This window comes from Lissotriton helveticus, chromosome 6, assembly GCF_964261635.1.
Source record: "Lissotriton helveticus chromosome 6, aLisHel1.1, whole genome shotgun sequence".
Classification (NCBI taxonomy): domain Eukaryota; kingdom Metazoa; phylum Chordata; class Amphibia; order Caudata; family Salamandridae; genus Lissotriton; species Lissotriton helveticus.
This window is the reverse complement of record NC_136067.1, coordinates 322,593,542-322,613,351: the sequence shown is the minus strand read 5'-3', so window position 1 is coordinate 322,613,351 and position 19,810 is coordinate 322,593,542. Positions and strand designations below refer to the sequence as shown.

At 45.7% G+C, this 19,810-nt stretch overlaps 1 protein-coding gene across 8 annotated transcripts in view; it reads right to left on the bottom strand.

Annotated features, from left to right (window-relative positions):
- CYRIA (CYFIP related Rac1 interactor A) overlaps nucleotides 1-19,810 on the bottom strand; it is a 339,563-nt gene that overhangs the window by 28,098 nt on the left and 291,655 nt on the right. For all 8 annotated transcript variants that reach the window (XM_078647768.1, XM_078647767.1, XM_078647763.1 and 5 more), the window contains one exon: nucleotides 9,194-9,264. In XM_078647768.1, coding sequence (XP_078503894.1) covers nucleotides 9,194-9,264 — 71 coding nt within the window. The remainder of the gene's footprint in view (nucleotides 1-9,193; nucleotides 9,265-19,810) is intronic.

Genomic DNA, 19,810 nt, shown 5'->3' with positions numbered 1-19,810 from the left:
CTATTATGTTTAGTGACTATTATACTGTTCCCATTAGTTCTGTTCAGTCCTGTTGCCCCTACCCCTGTCTCTGTGAAGCGCTCTGATATCTGTAAAGATCTTGTTCGCGCTATATAAAACTTTGAATAAATAAATAAAATGAAGCACTTCTGTCAGGAGGTTAGTCCTGAAGGCCACTGTATGGAGTTCGAGGTGGAGAGACTTGGCCGCACTACGTAACATCACTGTGTAACTTGCTCCCTCCTCCCTAGACACGGAAGGAGGAGACAGCATGTCATGGTCAGGCGAGGTGTCGAGACCACTGGCATCCCCCAAATCCTCTGTTCAGTACGGGTCATCACCGCACTGTTGTGCGAGAGGGTCCTCAGACCCCTCCCAGTCTTCCCCTTCCTTTAAAGTCTGTGAAACAGGCTGAAAATAAGGAGGAGGGCGGACGTAGGGGTAGAAAGGCACCATCGGCGTCAGAATCGGCGTCGATCGACACTGTTCCGGCGCCACGTCCGGTTTAGGGCTGAAACAAGGGACGACGACGCCGGTGGTACCGGACGACGTCGGTGGAGGTGTAATCAGGTCAGGCTGGAAAGAGGGTACAGCTCTCACTTGGAGCCTGGATCCAGGGAGGTCCTGAGGCGCCGAAGCCTGAGCCAACGGCGGCGCTGGGGTTGGAACCAACGGCGTCGGAAGGGCAGGACTCACAGTCGGGCCCACGGGGGCCGAAGGTGATCCAGCGGGCCAGACGGCCCAAAGAGTGGGGGCGTGGCAGCAAGAAATGTTTGCACCTGTGCAGGCGTCGCCTACGAACCCGGGAAGGACGGGTAGGCCGGGGGCGACGTCACAGGCTTCGCCGGAGCCGTGGGGGTGGCAGCATCCGCACCCTCAGCCACAACGGGCGAGGGGAAGTCGAAGAGCGACGATGCTTCTTAGACTTCTTTTTGGAATGCTTCGACTTACCTGACTCAGAGTGCGAAGACTTAGATCCAGAAGAATGATGGCTCTGCGACCGGTCCCTCGACCTCCCGTGGGACCGGGACCTTGAGCGGAGCGGGGCCGACTACTGGACTTCCAGCAACTTTCGGGACCGCTCCCGCAAAGTTTTCGGCGCCATGGCCCGGCAGTCGGGGCACAACTTGGAGTCGTGGTCACGCCCCAGGCAGTAGAGACACACGCGGTGTGGGTCAGTCACCGTCATCATGCAGTGACAGTCCGCACAGTTCCTGAAACTGGGCATCCCTGCGACACCAGGAGTCGATCGACTCAAAGAAATGAGGTAAAAGGCCTTGAAAAAAACACAGTCAAAAAGTGACTGGGGGTTCTTGCTCTTCCCGGATCTGCCCTTGCTGGCGCGGAAAAAGAAAGAACTGACGTCAGCGTGCATGGGCTCATCTAAGTAGCTCCAGCGACGTTATCCCTGCGCCATCGACGCCAGTGGAGCCGCACGACGCCGCCTACCGACGCACAGGGGTACTGCTGATAAAAACTTTACGGATCCAGTCTGACGCCTGGGGGTAACTCTAAGGTAAGGAATCTATCACTACGTGTTTCTTTCAGATGTGCTTTTTCGGCAAGTAGAACGCTACTCCAGAACCCATAAAGGATTAGTGGTGAATTATTATAGTGAAAAACAAAAGTAATTTGAGTGGTGGATATGTTAGTCAGTTATTTGGATTGAGAAGAATAGTGGAGAGATAGAAGAGGGAAAAGGTTTGCATTTATATAGCGCTTACTATCCCTTATGAGGCATTAAATCGCTTTTTCAGCGAGTAGCACGCTACTCCGGAACCTATAAAGGATTAGTGGTGAATTAATATAGTGAAATATGAAAGTAATTTGAGTGGTGGACATGTTAGTCTGTTATTTGGATTGAAAAGGATAGAGCAGGGATGTTTTGGAGCTCTTAGCAGCAGGAGGAGGCTTGAGATGAGTAAAAGGGATTTGGAGGGGGAAGAGTAAAAGGGATTTGGAGGGGGAAGAGTAAGAGGGAAGAGTTTAGAAAGACTTGTTTTGTGGGATCGGAATAGTAAAAGAGGTACAAGATGATGCAAGGAGGGGTAGAGCAGGAAAGTGTCTAGAAAGGGTTATTTTGGGGATCATAGTAGTGATAAGGGGTTTGGGATGAATGAGTGGAGGTAGAGGATATTTTGATAAGAGGTATAGGGTGCAAAATAGGATAGTGCATTGGAAAGAGGTTTGAGAAAAGTCAGATAATTGAGGTAGAGGATATATTGAGAGCTACAATGTCTGGGGCTTTGGGAGGGTTGGGAGGACTCCAAGTTCCTGATTAGGTCCAATTCCTTTCCTTTGTTCCATGGCCTGACCAGTTTTGATCACGACACACAAATCCAAAGAGTTGAGGAAGCTGGAAAGAGGGTACAGCTCTCACTTGGAGTACATCATATCTACAAGACAGAATTAATAAAACTTTGTTCTCTTATAAACCATACAACATTAGAGCAGTCCTCAAGGCTCAATGATCTTACCTATGCTTTTCAAACACTACATTAAATCATTACCAGATCTGATCAATGGTTTTAACTACAACAGCTAAACTAAGCAAATGTAACCAAGATACTTCTGAGATTGGAAAGCCCTAAGGATATAAGAACATTAAAAATCTTCAGTTGCTGCCTGACCAATAGATGCCATGGAGCTACTTCAAATTGAATGCCTCCAAAACAGAAATACTCACCGGTGATGGCTGGAAAAACTATAACCCTCTCTGCCCCAATGGTCTGATGATCTAGGACCATTGCCAAAAATATCTAAGGAGGTAAGAAGCCTCGGAATTACTAAGGGTGCCAAGCTATCAATGAATGGACAAGTGGATAAGGTAACCAAATCAAGCCTTCTCATAATGAAAACACTGCAACGCATTTACCAGCACCTAGGATTCCCCAAAAAGGTTCAAGCTGCCATCTTTCTTGTCCTATCAAAAGTGAATTACCCTAATGGTCTATATCATGGTTCACCTTTGTCAAGTATGAAAAGCAGAGAAGTCACAAGAAAACAAACCAATTGTAAGCAGTAGGCTGACCCGACGGACACTAAGTATTGGTATTGTCCACAAAAGGCCTAACATATCTTGAGACACAAGACAAGTGATTATTACTCTAGCATGATGGCAATGAGAAAATAAAACTATTCAACAAAAACACCCTATAAAGTATGAAAGAGCGTAATGTAAAGTAAGTAAAGTAACTCCCTTTGGAGTTAAGTTGTATTTTAGCCACCTCCCAGTTTCTGAAGACATGGCTTTTTAATCAGACTTAATGGTTTGACCTCTCTACCAGTCTACAAGTCAGGTGCATAGCGCCAGGACACTCCATAGAGTAACAGACCGCCTTACAAGGAAAATGCTACTTACCAGTATGCATCTGCTCTTGGCATGTAGAGCTGCAGAGTTGCACACTGTGCATAGGTCGCCAGCTAGTGTTGGGCCCAGATGTTTGCAGTTTGTTGTTGTCCTGAAAAGTTCTTTGGAAGTCACGAGATAGGAGACTCCTCCTTTGGACCACATTGCGCATGGGCATCGGTTCCATCCTCAGATTGTTTTTCGCCATTAGGGAAATAATGGAGCTTTGCAAGAAAAGGAAGGATGCCCATGTAAGATGTATCTAATTAAGATAGTACTGGAACAGACAAGGGTAGCCGGGGAGGCGGGTGGGCGTGTGTAACTCTGCAGCTCTACATGCCAAGAACAGATGCATACTGGTAAGTAGCATTTTCCGTTCGAGGCATATGAGCTGCAGATTACACACTGTGCATAGATTGTATAGCAGTACCCACTCTTAGCGGCGACCACCCCAATCCGTTGCAGTAGTTTGAAATAATGTTTTGAGAACAGCCTGGCCCACATTAGCTTGTTGTTTGGTTTGCACATCTACACAATAGTGTTTTGTGAATGTGTGCGGTGTAGACCATGTAGCTTCTCTGCAGATGTTATCTAGGGGAATGTTCCCTAAAAATGCCATTGAAGCCCCTATTTTCCTTGTAGAGTAGGCTTTAGAGGGAACAGATAACGTACGTTTAGCTTTATGTTAACAAATCTGTATGCATTTGACAAGCCATCTAGCTATCCCAGATTTTGAAATGGGATTACCCTTGTGTGGTGGTGAGAAAGACACAAAAAGTTGTTTGATCTTACGAAAGGGTTGTGTTCTCTCAATGCTCTTTTGACATCTAGGGTATGAAGAGCTCTTTCTGCTACTGTCTGTGGCTGCGAGAAGAAAACGGGCAGTTCCACAGATTGATTGAGGTGGAAGGGAGAAATGATTATGGGCAGGAATTTTGGATTAGTACGTAGAACGACCTTATTATGCTGCGTTTGCAAGAAGGTTTCTTGAATGGTTAGTGCTTGTAGTTCAAGTAATAGCTACTAGGAACGCAACATTCCATGTTAAAAATTGTAGTTCACATTTATGTAAGGGTTCGAAGGGTGGTCCCATTAGCCGTGTGAGAACAATGTTTAAATTCCACACAGGTGAAAGTGGTACTCTGGGAGGAATTATTCTCTTAAGGCCTTCCATAAAGGCTTTAATAGCAGGCACTCTGAACAGAGATAGATGCAGTCTGTTTTGCAGATATGCTGCCATTGCAGCAAGATGCAGTCTAATAGACGTGTATGCTAAGTTACATCTTTGGAGGTGCAGTAAGTATCCTATGATGTGTTGGATAGTTACGTCTAAGGGATTAATATTATTGTTGTGACAATATATTACAAAGCGTTTCCACTTAGCTGCATAACATGCTCTAGTAGTTGGTTGTCTAGCTTCTTTTATGACATTCATACAGTCTGGAGGAAGGTTAAGATATCCAAATTCTAAGACCTCTGGAGCCAAATCGCTATGTTGAGCTGAGCTGGGTCTGGGTGCCTGATCTCTCCATGGTTCTGTGTTAAAAGGCGTGGAGACAGGTATAATTTTTGGTGCGGTACTACAGACAGTTGTAGCAGTGTGGTGTACAACGGCTGTCTGGCCCACGTTGGAGAACCTAGGATGAGGGTCAGAGAATGCTGCTGTAGTTTGCGTACTACTAGTGGCATGAGTGGTAGAGGTGGAAAAGCGTATACAAATATGTTTGACCAGTTCCTCCATATCGCATTGCCTTTGGACAGTGGGTGTGGATATCTGGCGGCGAAGCTTGGGCATTTGGCGTTTTCGTGCGTGGCAAAGAGGTCTATCTGAGGTTGTCCCCACATCTGTAAGAATAGTTGAAGAACTTGCGTATGAAGTTCCCATTCGTGGGTCTATTGTGTCTGATGACTTAACAGATCTGCTATGGTATTTTGTACTCCTGGAACATGCTGGGCTAAAAGGAATAGGTGTTGAGGTATAGCCCACCGCCATATGTCCTGAGCTAGTTGAGAGAGTTTCAGGGAGTGTGTTCCGCCCTGTTTTTGTATGTAATACATGGCTGTCATGTTGTCCCTGCGGACTAACACAGCTTTGTTTGATACAAGCTTTAGGAAAGCTTTCAGTGCTAGGAATATAGCTAGTAACTCCAGGTGGTTGATATGGAGCAACTTTTGTTGTGGTGCCACCTGCCTTGCATGGCGTGTTGCAGTTGTTGGGCTCCCCAGCCAGAGAGCGATGCGTCCGCTATCAAGACTATTTGGGGAACTGGCTCTAGGAACAGTCGCACTTTGGAAATGTTTTTGGTGTTCTACCACTGCAGAGAGCAATGAGTCAGACCGTCTACCAACACTAGGTCTGTTAATTGACCTTGTGCCTGGTTCCATTGACGTGCTAAGCACTCTTGTAGAGGACGCATTTGAAGTCTTGCATGGGGTACTATGAAAATGCAAGAGGCCATCATCCCTATAAACTGCATGAACACTCGTGCTGGAAGGGAGTGTTGTGGCTGAAACTTTGTGAGAAGAGTTTGCATGCTGGCTATCCTTGCTGGAGTGGGATAAGCTAGCGCTGTTGAGGTGCTTATTGTGGCACCGAGGTATGGTTGTACCTTGGATGGTTGCAGATGAGACTTGGTGTGGTTTATTGTAAAGCCCAAGTTGTGGAGCAGTTGGATCGTGGTGTGAGTGTGTTCCACACACTGGTTGTATGAGCTGGCTTTTATGAGCCAGTCGTCTAGGTACGGGAAGGCGTGGTTGTGCTGTCTTCGTAAATATGCTGCCACTACTGCTAGGCACTTGGTGAATACTCTTGGTGCTGTTGTGACCCCGAATGGGAATACTTTGAATTGATAGTGCTGCCCGTCTATTACAAATCTGAGATACTTCCTGTGAACTTTGTGAATGGGAATGTGGAAGTATGCGTCCTTGAGGTCTAGAGTAGCAAGGAAGTCGTTTTGTAACAGAAGAGGAAGGACTTGTTGGAGTGTGACCATGTGAAAGTGGTCTGACTGTATGTATATGTTTAGCGGTCTGAGGTCTAGAATAGGCATTAGATAGCCGTCCTTCTTTGGGATAAGAAAGTATAGGGAGTAAACCCCCTTGTTTTGTTGGAATGTTGGAGGGGAAGGGGAGGAAAGTCATTGGGTAGGGGTGGAGGCAGAGCAGGAGTTGTTGGTTATGCCTCTGCCTTTGTTGTTGTTACCCCTGTAACCCCCTCTTTGGTAGTCCCTAGTGAATGTAGATTGGCTAGGGGTTTTGTAGGAAGTGGAGGGGCTGTCTGAGGAGTAGTCTCTTGTGTTGCCTCTATATGATGAGCGACGAAAGGAACGTCTGGGAGCTTGCTACTGCAAGGCTCCCATAGATTTAGCTGTGTCGGTGTCTTTTTTCATTTTTTCTAAAGACACATCGACATTAGGGCCAAATAAATGTGTCTCATCAAATGGCTGATTAAGGATGGAATTTTGTACCTCAGGTTTAAAAGCTGAAATACGTAGCCAGGCATGTCTACGCAAAAGGGTACTGGTATTGATTGCCCTTGAGGCAGTATCTGCAGCATCTAGGGCACAACGAATGGAAGTATTAGTAGTATTTTTACCTTCTTGTAGGAGTTCATTGGCCCCATTTTATACTTGTCTGGTAGATGCTGCATTATGGACTCCAGTTCATCATAATGTGCCCTGTCATATCTTGCCAACAGCGCTTGGGTATTGGCAATGCGCAAAATGTTAGCTGCCTGTGACGTTGTTCGTTTACCGGAGGCATCAAGGAGCTTAGATTCTTTATCTGGTGGTGAGGCCTCACCTGATGTTTGTGAATTAGCACGTTTACTGCATTAGATAATACTAAAGAATCTAGTGGTGCTGGACCTCTAATGTAAACTGGATCTGTAGGGGCAGCTTTGTATTTTTTCTCAATGCGAGGGTTGAGGACCCGAGCCCTGACAGGATCTTTAAAAACCTCTGTTGCGTGCTTGATGATACCTTTAAGCATTGGCAAAATGGCAGTAGACCTTTGTGTATTATCAAAAGTGTCTAATAGGAAATCTTCCTCCACAGTATCGGTGTGCAAGTCAACCCCATGGTACTGGGCAGCTCTTTGGACTAGTAGGTTAAAACCTATAGTGTCGTCTGGTGGAGAAAGTCTGGAAGGATATACATCGTCTTGTGGGACTTAAGGCACATCAGGGGTGTTATAATGATCCCATGGATTAGGTGACTGAGGGGGACTATTGGTCCCAGCTGGGTCATATGTACCCCCACCTGTGTCATCAGAGTCTGTATCCACATCATCATCTGGATTAGTGGATGGTGTAGGGGAATGATGTGGTGGAGGGGGTGTAGGAGGAGGAATAGAATGGGGGGTGGTGGTGAAGGGACCCTTAATGGAGAGGTTGCAATGTCTCTTCTTTGGAGGAGGAGGTGGTGCAGGCTCCTCTAGTGGTCTCTTCTTGGAGCCAAGAGCTAGTTGGCCAGTCTTAGGATCCTTTACAGGAGTTTTTTAGTAGAATCTGGTGTAAAAGGTTCTTCTGTGTAGGGCAGATCCTTTGACGTCGAAGTTTTCGGTTCCAGAGGTTTTTTCGGCACCGAGTCGGTAGCTGGTCTAGGGTCTTTTGGCTTAGAAGTGTGACCTTTTGAAATGTCTTTTACTGGAATGTGTTTTTTCGGTTCCGGGTGTTTTTTCGGCTCCGAAGCGTGTGAGTCGGGACCTTTAGGCAGTTTTTTACTCTGCTCAGAGTGCGGTTTTGGCATCGATGAGCCGCTGACAGTCTTCGGCGCCGAGTGCTTAGGTGTCGGAGCAGCAGTTGGCATGGTTGAGGAAGATGGCTTCTTCTTCGGTGTCGGTGTGGGATTGGCACCGGAAATCGTCTGACTTGAGCCCGAGCCATCTGAAGGCTTAGTGGGCTTCTTTGCCGGGCCCGAAGGTGGGGCGTGGGAAGCAGTCTCTCGGTGTGCACCCGGGCCCGAATGTGAGGGTGTGACCGAAGCCTTTTTTGAGGGTGTCGAGGAAGGGTTGGGGGTCGACGGTCTTACTTACGAGCTGGAGTGATGTCCTTGACGTCTGAGTCTTCGGCATCAGAGGAGCTGGCACTTTCTTCGGCATGCTGGTGTTCTGGCACGTCGACGCCCTCTTCAAAGATGTCGTTGGGAATCGAAGCGGACGAGCGAGCCATTGTTCTTCGAGCTCGTCGGTCCCGAATCGTCTCTTTGGAGCAAAAGAGGCACAAGCGGAACGGTCTTTGGACTCTTGCTCCGGTGAGAGGCAAAGGTTGCACACCTCATGTAGATCTGTGTGGGGAAACTTCGACCCACATCGAGGACCTTTCTTGAATGGCGTCCTTTCCATGAGCCAGAGAGTAAGGCCAAGGTAGGCCCGAAGGCCTTCGTCGACGACGGGAATCGAAGACTTCGAAGTGGTGAAGAATCGCGTCGATGTGGAGCGCGATCGAAACAATACCGTCGAACTGGGTGAGGATTGCGCACCGAAGGAAATTCGGTTCCACACCGGAGCGCAGGAAACACATCCGAGCCCGATGGCGGAAAAAAACTATCTGAGGATAGAGCCGATGCCCATGCGCAATGTGGTCCAAAGGAGGAGTCACCTATCTCGTGACTTCCAAAGAACTTTTCAGGACAACAACAAACTGCAAACATCCGGGCCCAACACTAGGTGGCGATCTATGCACAGTTTGCATAATATGCAGCTCATATGCCTCGAACATGCCCTTTTACTTTACTTGCGGACGTTGGATTAAGATTTTAAAAGGTTTTCTCCTTTCTGTAATAAAACTGTACAGGTACAAATATTCAAATTACTGAGATTAAATAAATACAAATTCATGCTTACTTCAGTGCATTTAAAAGGCCTTCCACCGAATCTGGAGGTTGCTCCTTTAAAACCTTTATGCAACCCTTCATCTTGGGAGAAAAGAACAAAATAAAAACGCATTACATCTCTATGTACAATCAACAAATATATTTGCAAATACATAAATCATTTAACATAAGCTACACATACAAATGTTAGTTCAATTTATTTGCAAGTTACGATGTTGATCATATAAGACCAGTGTATGTTTCCCATAGCCAGAAACGTTTTTGTAAACAGCACACACTTTTTACAGTTCTTAGATTGGTTTGCCAGTGCTTAAAAATACCACCACTTGCTTTGCCAGTGCTTAAAAATACCACCACTTGCATGAAAGGTTGATACACTGTCATACTGGCTGTATTTCTACATAGAATACCCTCAACACGACACTGTTTTGCTCACATCCTCTTCACCTTTCATGAAACAACTGAAGACTCTCCCCCCGGCAAGATCTCACCTCCTACTCCCCAGCCAAGAAAGTCACTCTTCTACTTCATACAGAGTGAAGAAAGGTAAAAGCTTTTGCAGCAAAGTGGTGCAGATTTGGAAACTTCATTTGTAAAGTTTTCATATTTTCACTGCCTTCCCAATATGAAGTTTCTTCATTCACAAGCCCAACGGGAAACCCCGCTGCAGTAAAGGGCTGCCAAAACTCATTTTTTAAATTAACTTTGCACATACCTGCTTCACACCTGCATCTTTCTTCCACCCAAATGCAAGTAATTTTGCAATGACTATAATTGTTCCAGCCTATTCTATAATTTATTTGCAACAAACACATCAAGAGAGGTCTCCCCGTAACAAAAAAAACATCCAAATGTAAAGATAAAAAGGTACACCATCCTTAAATAAACATGGTCAATGCCAAAATGTCTCGCCTATTTGAGTGGTTTTTTCTTTGCGAATATTTTATTGAGTCAGCAAATAAGAGTGACAATGAAGCTAAAGAATAGTAAGCAATGGGCGTGCTCCAAGCCCATGATTACACAGCATACTCCTTGCAGCAACAGGGTGAGACATTATCATAAGCCACTGCTATTTGACACTGGTTTTGAGGTCATTGCTGTAGGCACAATTATAGCATTAACGCATGATGACCAAGAAATTATAGTTCAGGATCTCCTTTGAAGCGCTTCCAAATATCTTAAATGTCCCCGAAATACAGGTAAACGTGAAGAAAGACATATGTATTCTGAAGAAGTACGCAAAATATTTTAATTTTATTTTTACAGTACTATATACAGTGTGAGTTCAGCCCAGGAGGCATTAGAGTGCTTTGAGCACTAGTTACATTATATAAGGACAGCCTCCTTTACATTTTTTTTAAAATAAAATAGTACATGGTGTTAAGTGTTGACTGCAGAATTCTGCTTTGAATCCAACCGTCACAAAGACCTGTGGATGAAAACTTACTTTACTGAAGCGTGGGAGAAAAGTGAGTGTTTCATTTTCTTTTCTTTTTTAGTCGAGCCTGTGCAGCGCATTCGCTGCTGCAAGTCATGCAGTATTGGAGTATGGCTTTGAAGCCCTGTCCACTATCCGCCATATTTTTAATTGGCTTGTGTCACTGTCCTTCCTAAACACTGGCGTCAGAGTTGTTATTAGGTTTGTTAGTCCCTCCTTGGTACCACCTTGTCTGCATTGGTCACCTCCCATAACGACTGGACCTTTTACTTGTCTTGTTACACTTTCTGCTTTATCTTGGCTGTGAGCACTATTTTGTTAAATGATTTGCCCCATACGACCCACTACATTGTAGCACGCCGCCTGCTTTTATTTTTATTATAATTACTAATGGCGGTCAGCTTTAACTATAGTGGCCGCTTTTCTTTCTTTCTTTATTTTAGCAGCACGGTTCGCTTTAAGTATAGTGGCCACGGGTACTTATTTTTTGCTTTGGTTTTCTTTACTAGCGCTGATGCGGCGCTTTCAAATTCATGGAGGCCGCGCCCCTTACTTTAAACACGGCTTGTCTAAAGAAAGGGGCGCAGCCTCCATGAATGTGAAAGCTACGAATGGGCGCTAGTAATTTGCAATGCAATAGGTCTCGCATTTGAGAGAGTTTAAGATATTGCATTGCCAATAGCTCAAACTCTCGTAAATGCGAGACCTATTTAATTGCAAATGCTTGTTTTTCAAAGGTGTGGCCCTTCAATAAGGACACGTGTGAGTCCATATTTAAGTTCAGAAGTGAAACTACATATTCCCCAATAGAAAGCAGTCCTCGTCTATTGGGCCACAGATAACATGGGGCTACGTAACAGCAAAGGTCAAGTGTTCAATCACAGCAGGGATGAGTCAGGCGTTCATCTTCCTTGCTTAAATTGAGTTATGTAATATCAACGTAACGCCACCAACAGACATTTCTGTGCATTACACAAGTTCAGTATCGTAACTCACCGAATCTCCACGGATCACCTGTCCCCTCCCTTCAACACTGCAGCCTGCAGCGGCCTGAAAGCCCTCAGGGATGGGTGGTGGACGCCCATTTATCACTGCATCCCACTTCAGAGCTCTCTTTAATAATGCCGCTGTCCTGGGTCTATCCAAACACTCAAAGGTCTTATAAGGGCTTTTCAGTTAGAAGAACCCCCTTTTAGCAACACAGTTGTGGTCTCAGAGTGAAAGAGAAAGTCGAAAAAGAGAGACAGAGAGAGAGAGAAGGAGATGGAAAGAATGAGTGAAGAGAGAGAAGAGGGACAGGGGCGAAGAGAGAAAGAGAAGAGGGACAGGGGAAAGGACAAACTTGAGTGACAGACTGTACATAAAGGTTCACCCCTCATGCACCAAGCAACAGTCTGGTGTGCTGCAAAGAAACTGTTATATCTTAGATTAGTTATGTGGCACTTGTCAGCATGGTTAGGCATGCATTAGAATCGTAGGATTCCAATTCAGTAATGTTAAGATGTTGTAGTTCAGAATGTTATCGTTTGAGTGGGTGACAGTTTACTTGTGCCAGAAGTGGAGGAGCTCCTGTGCATCCCCCTCTGCCGCCAAAGCAGCTCTATACCTACATAAATTACTCTTCAAGTGAAACCAAATTCTCAAGCACTTACTACAATATTATTGGCGACAAGTGAGCTACACGGCCGGGCATTTTTTGTGTGCTGTTGGATTCTTCCAGGTCATTACAGACATACTTTGACCTGTATTGCCTGATTCAGCCAGGTTTGAGCAACTTCCTGCATATGGATGTACACAATCCTCTCCCTTGATGAGTCGCGCTACTTGGTGTTTATAAAATCTCCCAGATTTCTCGTGCAGTGCACAGTCTGTTTCGTGCTTTATACATATTTCCAAAGCCGCCATCTTAAGCATAGACGCCCATGCTGCCAGATCTTCACTTGTTATTACGTTGGCTACCATTTTAAGGCGTCTCAATTCTGGTTAGTGTTTATGCGTTCCATGTACACTGGCAACCCTGGTGGCCATATTGTTGTCATTTTGCCAGCTTCGACTAAGACTGGAAGCAAACTTCATCGGAAGCCAGTTAAATGATTACTTAACAGCGTGTACACGACGGTCGTGACACGCACACCTGCATTTCTGATATCCTTGTGCGTTCACCATCAGTGATGCGCACACTATCAGTGATGCGCACACCATCCAAAGCTTCTGTCAGCTGATATCTTCGTATCGTGCACCACACAACGGTGGTGCGCACACTTGCCACTGCTGGTGAGGGAGAGTGATTATTATTTTTTTTTAACTGCGTTAACCACAAGTAAAGCTCGCACCAAGATAGGAAAAGAAAAAAATAACACTTGTGATAACATAGAGCTTGGCAAATGGCGAGTTTGATAAGAGAACGGCGATATGCACACCTGTGAAAGTATGCTTTTGACAAGACAATGGGGACAGGCATCCCTGTAAATGTTGGTTGCGTGTTTTCGGGTGCGCTCACCATTGGTGATGGACACACCATGTAAATGGTACGCATAGCAATCAGTCATTCAGTTATTTTATTTTGACTATGCTGGTCAATGAATAATTAGAGTTTAGCATCCGTAATTAGTATAGAGCTTCGCTGTGATGGTTAGTGTACAGGGCATCATTATATTCTATTTTTCCACACTGCTGATTTTACGATTATAGATCCACCACGCAAGCAGTTGCACACCCCACCATAATTTTTGGATGTATCTGGCGAACCACTTGTCAGGTGGGAGGTGTGGTTCGATGCTTTTGAAACATATTTGGGGCAATAGGAGCCTCCCGATTTAGAGTGGAAAGGAAACAAGCATTAAAAATGCAATAGGTCTCACTTTTCATTAAGTTAAAGCCATTTGCTTTGCTATACAATACCATTAGCAAAGCAAATAGCTTTAACTTAATCAAAGGCGAGACCTATTGAATTGTCAATGCTTGTTCTAGTTGTGTAACTCTCCCATGTCCTCTCCCCCTACAATCCATGCCAAACATCCCTTCTACCTGCACCTGCAACAATCCTTGGTGGGGGCCGAGCAGCCTTAAACTGCTCTGTAAAGCCTCGTCCACCCGGTAGCACCCCTTGTTGTCCATCTGCTCTACAGAGCTAGTTGTTTCTTTACATCAGAGCTCTTGCCTCCTCCTACTCCACTTCTTTTAGTTTCAACCACCTTCTTATGCCCTGCCCGCGTGACTCCGCTTTGGGATCAAATGGATTTCGTCCTTGTCTTTCATGTACCTGTCTAATGTTCCTCCTATCGTAGCTGTGCTGGCAGCTTCTTTCACCCACCTCCTTGCCCTGACTCCTTCAGATGACGTGGGTCTGTGCTGTGCATGCCCACCTTTTCCAAATTTGGCTGCACTGAATTCTGCCTTAATCACTCGGGCGCACAGCTGTGGTGTGTCAGCAGTGGTGTGTCAGCAGCGGCGTGTCAGCAGCGGTGTGTCAGCATTTATTTGAATTTACTCTGAACTGTGTTGTGCAATTGCCAAAGGATTTAGGACAGCTATTTTTTTTCACACAGTTGCATTTTCCTCCTGATCCATTCAGAAACTGAGAGCCACTGGTTTGATAGACACCGTTTCCTCCCCCTTTGACCAAGTGCCATAGGTTTTCTAGAAAGAACATACAATATTATAGCAGAACCTAGTGAAGAATTGAGAGTAACTAATCTCACATATCTGAAAGGAGAAAGAAAAACAACGAAAGCTAAATTGATCACAAGCTGGACAAGGTTGCTACTTTTAAACAAAAGATATCTTGCTACCATGGCAATGAGTTTTATCCCTATGTGCACTCTGGCCATGTTATCCTCCTGAGCAGTGAACAGCAGTCAGTCGATAGCGCTAATTAAATGAAGTGACGACACAAAGCGCTAGTGAGCCGATATTCTGTACTAAAAATCAGATCAGAGTCCCTTTATCAGCCGGTAGGTCCTAGATTTGTTGATGACGCTCTGTGGCTGTTCATGTTTTCAGTTGGCATCGAGTGCTATTGACAGGATAAATAGTGCAATTAAGTGCTACACATCACCCCTGTTAGAAGTGAATGACAGGGAAAAGCTGGCTGAAAATAGTTCCAGCCTTTAAAGTTAACATAGCATCTCTTGAAAACATTGTTATATTTAAGCCTGAGGGATAAAAATCCAATTCCTCCTATATTAGCAGTATTAGTCATATCTATATATTGTATTAGCATGATGTATCTATATACTATTTGCGTTCTATATGCATAATGCCTAACCTTTATTTGTTTTAGCTAGTTGACAGGGGTATATGCTGTTCGTGTGTTCTGTTTACATCGAGCAGGCCGAGAACCATACAGACGCCATCTTTTATCTGCCTGTGCCAGGTCCGAGCAGTGATCATGTGTTACTCTCCAATAGTTGTCAGGCCCCAGTTCAGCTAAGCTACTGAAAGCAGCTGAATGCACACCATCCTTCCTCTGTCCTGGGACTCAAGGTCGCATCTGGCTTTGGGTGCGATAAGCGCATTCCTGAAGGCGCCGTGCCTGCACTCCCGGGAACCGGGACGAAAGGGAGTCACCCCTCCTGACCTCCCCAATAATAACTAAGCAGAGCTTTGAACTAATCATGTGTGCCATATATGGTCCTTCCTCGAGGCCCAAGAGCCAAGTAGTGTTTTTCCATTTACGGTGACTTCATGTACTGTGCTGAAAGTATATATGTGCCAGCAGTCTTCTCCGCGCACCTGATGGGTGAGGGTTGGAGAGGCTCCTCTATAGAGTATTTTGCATAATAAACAATTGAACTTTCTTCACTGCCAACTGACTCGTTATTTGGTAAATGGTATTGGGGCTATTGGTAGGTATAGCTCCTTATGTTGATTTTTTATGGTACGTCAGTTGGCGACTTTGGTGGGACTCCGCGTTGGGGTCGTCCTCCCGTAACCAGGTAGAAAGGACAAAGAAAGGGGAGCCCTGGTCGAGTGGGTGGACTGACCAGAGATTCTGACTTACTCCGCTCTCGCGATCAGGGAGCCCCAGCTGCTAGTGACCCTTCGCCGGAGTCCTACGGGCGTAACCCAGGAGCTGACCGTGTTGGTCTTCAGGAGTTGGCAGTGGAGAATACGCATTTGTACCTGCGTGCACCAGGTGAGTGAATTGTTATTGGTGTTTTTGGGAACGCGCTGTTGAGCAGTGCTTTCAAGCAGTTAACTGTATTGGATTTGGTGGTCGGTGTACCACTGAGAACTTTGGGGGTCTGACGGGGCAGCATTGTGGCTGCACGGGCAGATGGTCCATGGACTTGTTTGGTGAATAATAGAGATACCGATCAGATGCCTTGGTGTGGTTTGTGTGGTTCACACCCTGCCGGACTGCTCTCGGAAAAGCCTGTGGTTGTACCTGTGTAGCCTTTGGGACACATCTGAAGCGAAGCTAAGGCAGCGGGCTTAGTCAGAATAGTCCTAAGGGTGAACCAGGAGGAATGCGGGATGGTCTGTAGGACGGTCTGTGGTTAACCTCTGTCCGACGGTCTCTTGGTAGTCTCTGGACTGCCTGATTTTGGTATCTGTTGGTCTGGAAAATCTGAATTGATTAGTTCTCCATGAACGGGAGTCGACGGGCTCCATTCTTCTGTTTTGGAAAGAGATATGTGGATTTGAAACTTTCTTTTTGAATATACTTATGTATGTATTGTCTTGTCTGTATTTTTGATTTCTAATGGTGAATGGAATGTTGAGAATGCATGAACATGGCCATGTTTGAAAGATCGTTTTTCTGAATGAGATTGAACTGTCAGTGAATAAGGATGCCGTGTTTTAGTAAATTATGTTTTGGATGTTGTTGCTGCCGAAAAGGCAGGCGATTGGATGAAAGTCAGAATTCCCCGCCAGAGGGTAGCCCAAGCTATGATATGTATGTTAAACATGGTATTTCACCTATTTTGTTTAATGCGCTGTGGCATAAATACACTAAAGACAATGTGGAACTGCAATGGCCCTGAACCGGGACTTTTGATGAGAAAAAGATGCATTACTTGCAGGATCGATTATTTTCCAAACTTAGTCGACAGGCAATGTTCTTTAAATATGTGGCAAAAAGAAGCAAAACGTAGACACATTAGGGAGGAGAAGTTATGTAAGATGAAAGGAGGTCAGACAATTACACAGAAAGCTAGAGCTTATGATAAAGATCAGACTGAGAAAAATATTGATTGCACGACTTGACAATTCAGGTTGCAGGTGGATAAAAGCTATGTAGCTAGGACTGACCCAGAGGATGAAATAGAGGATTTATTAGATGTGCGTCCGCCTCCCAATTATGCCCCCCAACGCATATATCCTGCGGTCCCTTTGACTCCAGCCTCGGCTCCAATGGCTTCGGCACCCGTTGTATCCTCTTCCCCCACCCCTTTGGGAACTTCTTCTGTTTTGTCTCCCCCAGCATTTGGATCGGCTACCATAATGCCCGATGCGTTGTCCTCTCCCACCATGCTACAGCAAGTTATATGGGACGAGGCAGAGACAGAGGCGGTAGAGGGTCCGTCTCGAGGGGGGCGGGAACAGGACGAGGCAGAGGTCCAGCTGTTGCTTTGGGAATAAACCAATGCGCTTACTGTAAACAGGAAGGGCATTGGCGAGCTCAGTGTCCATTGTTGCTGGCTCAGAATGGGGCAGCAAGAGGGAGAGGCCGAGGTGGTGTGGATCAAAATGATATGCGAAGAGAAGAAGCAACGCATGGTGAGTCAGAAAAGAATTACTTTGATAATCCGAGAGGAAGGCAGTATTACAATGAAGATTGTGTGATTGAGGGGGCCGATAGGTATGTTTACACATAGGACAGCCACGGACAGAGTGGGGGCCAGGTGTCAGTACCTGTTGATCAGCAAGGCCTTATGTGAGAGGGCAATTGATGGGGACTTCTGAAAACTTTCTAGTTGATACGGGTGCAATGAATAGCTCTATTGCTCGCTCTCTGGTCCCAGGGGCTGCTCTCTCCGGGCAGAATAATATTTTGTGGGATTTTCTGGAATCCCGGTGGTGAGCCCCATTTCTAAACCTATCCCGTTTACAATTGGTCCGGTCACAGTGGACTCTCCATTTTTGTTAACTTCGCATTGCGGAGAAACTACCAGGGTTGGATTTGCTAAAGAAACTGCATGCAAGGATTCATTGTTCCCCTGATGGTGTTTATTTGACCATACAATGTAAATGTAAATGTAAATGTACAGGAATTTATATAGCGCAAATCACCAAGCGGTTTCTAAGCGCTTGCTTAGGGAACCCGTCCTGGTATTCCCCTGTGAGATAACCCCGGCATGGTATCCGCAAGGTGAAAGCCAGGCATCCCGCCGCGAGGGGCCGTTGTGGAGATTAAGCAAGCTATTGCCCAGAGTCGCAGAGTGTGAACCCGTGAATCGAGTAGGCACCAGAGCGAGAATTGTCGAGTCCATGGACATTTTAGGACTCAGACCCCGCCGACTCCTGGTAACATACACTGCAATGCTTCGCTAAAAATTAACCCCTCCCTCCGGAGCTCGCTGCTATCCCATCGACCCTGTGGGCGACTGGGGATACGGATGTTGGTCTATTGAAAATTTCGCCTGTTTCTATTACTCTGAAACCAAAAGTTGGTTTACCACGTATACCTCAGTACAAAATTTCACGGGCTGGTGAAAGGGCTCTGCTCGCTATTATCCAGGAGCTGATTGATAAGGGTGTAGTGGAAGAAACGGCTGCCAATGTATGTAATAGTCCTATATTGCCGATTTTGAAAAAGGCCCCTGTTGGAAGTGATCCCGACCATGTTGATACTTACCGTTTTGTAATTGACCTGCGAGAAATTAATAAAATAGTGGTGCCGCAGTACCCTGTGGTTTCTGACATCACCACTATTCTCACTATGATTCCTTCCACTGCCAAGTATTTCTCAGTAATCGATCTAAAGAATGCTTTATTTAGCATTCCGATTCATCCTGATAGCCGTCATATTTTCGCCTTCTCCTTATCTGAGTGCAGCTTCCGGTTTTGTCGCGCTCCCCAGGGGTACACTGAGAGTTCTAGCATTCATAGGCAAGCTTTGAAAGCAGTATTGGATAATTTGACCCTGCCCCCTAGTAATGTGCTCCTCCAGTATGAAGACAATCTGTTGGTGGCTTCTGATACTGGGGAAAGTTGTAAGGAAGCCACTGTTAAATTGATGTCTCACTTGGCAGCCAGTGGTAATAAGGTATCCCTCTCCAAATTCCAATATTGTCGACAGGAGGGGACTTATATCTACTGTCGAAAGAGGGGAGGAGACTAACCCCTGAACGTGTGACTACCATCTCTAGCATGTCTGTACCTCGTACTCAGAGTGATGTTGCTGCATTTCTTGGTATAACCTCTTACTGTCACCAATGGATTCCTAATTTTTTTCTTCTGACTAAACCTTTCTTGTACTTAACCACTAAATATGTGCATGAACCTCTACCCTGGACTGATGAATGTCAGGAAGCTTTTGACTCTTTAAAATCTGCGCTTTGTTCTGCACCCGTCTTGGGTACTCCGGACTACCGAAAACCTTTTGTGCTTTATGTACACGAGGTGGACGGTTGTTCGCTTCCTGTGTTAACACAAGGATATGGTGTAAAGCAAAGACCTTGTGCTTATTTCTCGGCGGTGTTGGATAACGTCGCCAGAGCGCTTCCTAGCTGTTTAAGGGCTGTTGCTGCAGTCGCCGTGGCCATTCGACAGTCGGAAGGGCTCGTTCTGCATACTGACCTCACAGTGACGGTACCACTCGCTGTGGATACATTATTGAACAAAACGAAGACCCAGCACCTTACGAATGCGCGTCTTACTGGATACAAATTGACTTTGTTTGCTCCCCATATTACAATTAAGCGGTGTGCCACTCTGAATCCTGCCACGTTACTACCCCTCCCTTCGGTAGAGAAAAATAATGATGTACATGATTGTATATTTCGGACCGAAGAAGAGACGAAGGGACGGGTAGATCTCACAGACATTCATCTATCTGACCCCCAAGGGGAATTGTATGTGGATGGCTCTTGTTTCAAGTTACCAGATGGCATGACAACAGCTGCATATGCAATTACGACCCTCCGCACTGTAGTTGAGGCTTCCCGAGTACCCTATCAGTCAGCTGAGTTAGTAGCATTGCTGCGGGCCTGTGAGTTGAGTGAAGGATTGAGAGTAAAC